This window comes from Cyprinodon variegatus, unplaced genomic scaffold (assembly GCF_000732505.1).
Source record: "Cyprinodon variegatus isolate N-32 unplaced genomic scaffold, C_variegatus-1.0 Scaffold466, whole genome shotgun sequence".
Classification (NCBI taxonomy): Eukaryota; Metazoa; Chordata; class Actinopteri; order Cyprinodontiformes; family Cyprinodontidae; genus Cyprinodon; species Cyprinodon variegatus.
This window is the reverse complement of record NW_015150919.1, coordinates 323,851-329,544: the sequence shown is the minus strand read 5'-3', so window position 1 is coordinate 329,544 and position 5,694 is coordinate 323,851. Positions and strand designations below refer to the sequence as shown.

The 5,694-nt window shown below is 34.2% G+C and overlaps 2 protein-coding genes across 4 annotated transcripts in view; both read right to left on the bottom strand.

Moving 5' to 3' along the window:
- The window catches only part of ccnt2 (cyclin T2), a 16,781-nt gene extending 15,212 nt beyond the window's left edge, over nt 1–1,569 (bottom strand). For all 3 annotated transcript variants that reach the window (XR_001481655.1, XM_015389593.1, XM_015389594.1), the window contains exon 1: nt 1,379–1,569. Coding sequence is in view for 2 of the 3 variants with exons in the window: in XM_015389593.1 (XP_015245079.1) it covers nt 1,379–1,536 (158 nt within the window). In the remaining variant the exon portion in view is untranslated. The remainder of the gene's footprint in view (nt 1–1,378) is intronic.
- A 2,965-nt stretch (nt 1,570–4,534) lies between these two features.
- Nucleotides 4,535–5,694, bottom strand: part of acmsd (aminocarboxymuconate semialdehyde decarboxylase) — a 9,064-nt gene continuing 7,904 nt past the window's right edge. Inside the window, exons 9-10 of the mRNA XM_015389592.1 lie at nt 4,860–4,958; nt 4,535–4,657 (exon numbers count right to left, since the gene is read on the bottom strand). Of these exons, the coding sequence (XP_015245078.1) occupies nt 4,595–4,657; nt 4,860–4,958 (162 nt within the window). The 3' untranslated portion in view covers nt 4,535–4,594. The remainder of the gene's footprint in view (nt 4,658–4,859; nt 4,959–5,694) is intronic.

Here is a 5,694-nt window from a genome sequence, read left to right as displayed (position 1 = left end):
GTATATTTGGCTCAACATACTGCTGTGGAGCAGGATTATCCACCATGAAAATAATCAAAAAATACAAATATTTTTATCCAAATGAGAACCTTCATATGTGCTCGACAATCAAACCCAGGTTTAAAGCCTTGAAGGTCAGCCTAAAGCCCACTTCTCTAGTTAAGCCAAAAAAAAAAAAAACTCCGTTCAGGAACCGAGTCAGGAAGTTGTCTATATACCAAACTGAAAGATTGTTGTTCTCTACTTTAAAAACAATTTAGATTTTAAAATGAAAATAAGGTTCTATTTATTATATTGTTACTTAAAAATATATGCATAACCACCTGCATTTTATTTCAGAGTTAAATTCTATTTATAGTAACAGATTATAATTAAAAATGTCCATGGACCTTTACTGGTTGATTATTTTCTTTATTCGTACCCCATTGATTTTTATTTGGTAACCGAAGACTTTTTTGCAGTTTGAAAGCATTATAATTTAAATACACCTTGCTTATTTCAAACACAAACAAATTTGGAGTTTTGGTGACTAGGGTCACTGCTTTTTTGAGGTATAAATGTACATTTAAGGACATGTGTAAACCCTCAATAAGTGGCTGTTGCTTTACAGTTTGTCCAACAAGTATAAAATATAATTATTTTAAAGAATAAGACCGTTTTAGTTTTTTTCTACATAAAATCAAAATAAAATCTCGCAACAAAAATTGATGTTTCTCTGTCTGAAACAATTTACTTTTTGGAGGAATATCGAAAGCGTGTAAATGAACGACATTCACGTTCAGATTTATGTGCAATGGTAGACACAAATAAAGAAGAGAATTCCGCAGATTTTAAAAAAAACGGCATTTCAGGGGAACAGACGGGATTTATAAGACCTCATATTACGTAACCTACCCACGTGCGGCAGGGCTGGACAGTCTGAGAAGAGTCGATAAGAGGAGGTGGAAAGTTTACATATGAGCCGAAGGGTACAAAAAGTACGACACCCTCCTAAGCTATCATCATACTATTAATCACACCACTAATATAACATTTATTTACATAAACTAAAAGATGATTTACGTATATCGTTGATAGTTTTTGTAATAACTTCCAAACACCGCATTTAAGTATCACTCTATCGAAACCAGTCAACCCGCCTAACGGCCTGACCCAGACAGTTAGCATGCTAACCAAACGCAGACGTAATACCAACACATAACACTGAGCCTCGAAGTAGAAACGTTAAAATGTCAATAACCGTTACACTTGAAAAATAACGGATATACAGAGGAAAGAATAACATTCAACTTAATTATGTAAAACCCCCCCCCACGCTACAGTAACGGGAGGGCCCCACAAAACGGTTAGCTCCAAAGTAAACTCGCTTAAAGGATACACGTTGAGCCTCTGACCCATGTCCTGGATCAGATTAGCCGCTTGTTGTCGATAGGAGAGCTCCCGGTCTGATTCCACTCCACATCGGCGTGACGGTGTGTTTTCTAGCTGTTCTCGGCTGAAAAACCATTTTGACGAGGAACCCCGGCATGCCGCCATTACTCTGGAACGTTCACCTCGGCATCAAGAAACCGGAAGTGACGTTGAGTCTGCCCGAAAACTAGTTTGAGGCAGTGCTGCCACCTACTGGCCAGAAACCGATCAGCATGCAACATTGCTCAATGATAAACTGTTGGAACTGCTTTTTGATGAAGTCACCCTCTGTTCTTTAGTATTGTGAAATTTGAAATCTTTAGTATTTTTTCTCACCCAAAGACATTTTACATGGAAAAACGCAATTACAGTGGGTTAGCACTAGTGTTGGGCCGATGCAATTTTTTGGCCCGATACCTGGCTGTGCAGTATTGGCCGATACCAATACCATACCGATACCATCTGTTTGAAATTGATGTGTGTGTGTATTAACTGTATACTACTTGTATGTAAAATTATTGCCATCATAGCTTTGTCAAGCTGCTGCCTACCTCTGTGAAGCAGAAAAAAGACTAATGTGAATCCAGTATAACTTTTTATTGCCTACCTGGATGGGGTGACAATAGTTCAATAAACTTTTGGCTCTGAAAACAGTACCTGTGCCCTATTTGTCAGTACTTGCCAATACCGATACCACCATTTTAGTGCACCTATACTGGTATCAGCATCAGTGCAACACTAGTTAGCACTATTGAACAGATGGTTACTGAGTTTAGACCTGCATAAGAAAAATTCCCTGATGTGATTTATGTTGATATTAACAATAAAATGAATTAAGGAATAGCATTTGACACATAATTAGGGTTAAAAACACATCTACATCGACATACAGTTCTCTCAAGGTTTGACGTACCAATATTTTAGGCTGATATAAGCATATTCTTCTTGTTTAGGCATCGGCTGATATGTAAATGCATTCTCTAGATCATTAATGCATTCAAAAGCCATGCCTAGAGACCAAATGAAGTGTATACATCTTTACTCCCTATCTTTGTCTATCAATGTTTTCCTGGACTTGTTTGTAAAACATAATTTTTTGTCTAAATTGAGACTGCAAAAATATTTACTACAATGTTAATTTCATTACCTAAATAGAAGAAGATAAAGGAATATGGGCTTCAAAAGTCTGCCCACCAAAATTTGCAGCACATATCATGGAGGGGGTTTAACCTTAAAGCATCAGAGTCTATTTGGAACCAGATTAAGAGCACCTAAATAACAGGGTTTTTTTTAAACCTGGATAAAATTAGGGCTGAACGATTTTGCCAATAATCAAAATTGCAATTATTTCTATTCAAACTTGGTTTTTAATATTTTTTTTATTATTATTTTGATTTTCCTTTGCATTAACCCCAAGCTTTTAGATGTTTCATTTCAGGCATTTCAGTTTTTGAAACCTTGCTTGCCCAGAGTCCATTGTTACAGGACTTTATCGTAACCATTGAGTGAAAAAGTTTTCTCTTCTACTTGAATTTGTGCAAGCTGCAACTCTCTCCACCTTTCTGAGAGGCAAAAAACTCACTTCAAGCTGTTAATCACCACCTAAAGGACTCGGGGGGAGATAAATTTAATGTCCTACTATAGTTAAATATAGTGTGAATAAAAATCAGTGCCTCTGCGATTTGAAAATTAGGTTTTTTTAGATTGCAATTATATTGCAAATGAAATTAATTGCCTAGCCCTAGATTCAATGTGCAGAATCCAAATCAATGGGTGAAACAACTTGGTTCTGTTTAAAGCAGATCACATCAGGTGTTAACACACCTTAAGATTCACTCTTATTTATGACACCCAAAATGTTTTTTTTTTTTTTTTTATATTTTTACTATAGCAATAAAGTTTTAGTGCATTTAAACCCGTATTTTAAAGAATCTCTGTTCATCGCTGAATATTCAGACAGACTTGATATCTAGGATTTTGAACAGCAGGTGGTTAAATGTATTCCAGATTGCTATCACGTAGCAACTTCATAGTCATTAGCTTTCTATGGTGTTCAGCAGTTTTGTTTTGTTTATATTTTTTTATGATTATACTGAATATAAGCAAATATTCTTACAAATTTGAAATGCCAATTAAACCCTAAAAATGTAGTTATTTTACCCGAGATGCCTCTGAGACTGTGCTGCCACACATAAAGGTACATAAATTACAAAAAGACTAGTTCAAGTAGAACAATATGTAATTTCAAGTTTTTCATTTGTCCTCAAAAACTAATAAAATGTAGTAAGATTTTCAAGTGCTTTGTGGCTTTTTCATACTTTATTCAAATATACCAACTGCTTCAAATCAGAGTTTATTAAATGAAAAGCTTAATGCTGTTTCACTTTATCATTTGCTTCCTAAAAAGTAAAATAAACCAATTTGTAACATTGCAAGAAGCTCCTCCAGAGTAACACAGCACACTATTAAAAAAAACCTCAAAACAAGTGTTCAAGAGAAAAAAAAATCTACATACACTATATAATGTTCAAGTGTCCATTTGTTGAAGAAAATGTGAAAAGTATGAAGGAAAGAACCTTGACAATCCCATGTCCATCAAACAAATCACTAATTACTGTTGATATTTAATAAAATCTTCATAATGGAATTTAGAAAAAGATTTATTTTATTTTACTTACAGTAGATATGTACGTTTTGTGGATAATTCAGAAATAGCATAGGTATTAATTTATAAGTGCAGTATATTTCAGAGTAGAGCTTTTCTGGGGAAAACAATAGGCCAGATGCAATAAGTAACATTATAATATTTTCCCAGCAGAAACTTAAAAATAAGGAGCATTTGAAAACATATACCCCCCAAAAATTAATAAATAATAAAGCAGAATCGCATCTGATGCGAGGGAAAAAAAATCTCTTATCATCTATAATAATTCTTTTGGTAAGCAAAAATTAACAAAAAATTAGCAAGGTTTATCCTGGGAAAGTCTCTCTTTTAATGCAGGTTACGCCAAAGAAACATACAAAACAACAAAAAATTAGTGGATGTTTCAGAAGAGCAAATTACCCTAGTTCTTGTTTTTAGAAATATTGTCTATGTTGGACAATCCTTACATGAAATAAAAGGGTTTTTTATATATCTGATATAAATCGTTAGCATCTGGATCTGATGCTGTCGTGCATCCTGTTACACAAACTGTTCTTTTTTCAGGCCCAAAAATTCCAGTGCATTTCCAGCAAGCAGCTTCTCCTGCAAAGCAAAGAGAAATTAATGCACAGCATGATAGAAAATCTTTTTTTCTATGCTTATAAGTACTCCCTGCTTAATTATTGTTTTAATATATTGAAAAATATATTAGCACTGATTTTTTTTTAATTTTTTTTTATCTCATATCAGTGGACTAATTACATTTAATTGGTGAAAAATGCTCCATAGATGAAAGGATCATTACCTTCAGTGCTTCATCAAACTCATCCATAGATTCAATGAGTGACCCAGGTTGCAGCTCGCCGAGTGGGAATGGATAATCTGTTCCTAGCATTACTTTATCCTGGAAAACCAGTACAATCAGTTTATTTTAGAACACAGTAACAGGCACATGTGCAATACTTAAAAGTGTATGCCATCAAGGTAAGGAAAACTTTTGAACATTCATAGAACTGCCTGACAGATTTTATGGAGGCAGGTAAAGACACCATCCTTACACTATCACCATCTGAAACAAGCGTTCACCAGAACATCTGATGGACAATTTCAACAAATTGGTTGATTTGGGTCATTTTCCTTAGTTAATTAATATAAAACACTAACAAAAACTTAACAGATGGTAATCTTTATGCGTATGCTACACAGAAAAAAAATAATGCATCCGCTTTTGGCATTTAATTAATCATATATAGTTATGTTTAACATGAAAAATTTATGTTAATTGTGTTACTAAATATGATAAAGTAAATGCCAAAAGCAGTTGCATTATTTTTTTCAGCGTATCTCATGGTTCTGACCCCAAATCTACACCAAGGTTTTTCATATGCATTGAATTAGTGAATGTTATAACTGGAGGCTGACATCTAACCTAAGGTTAGAAGTCAACCCAGGGTTCACTGGAACAGAAAAAAAAAAAAAAAATCTGTCTTTTCTGCACGAAGCTGAGGAAAATTCTAGACAAGCTGTACATTGATATTATGAACTGTGCGTTCATAATATCAATGTTTGATTAAAACTGATCTGAATAGAGTGCCTTGAGGTACCCCAACATGTGATCTTTGTTCGCTCAGATTAAAAAC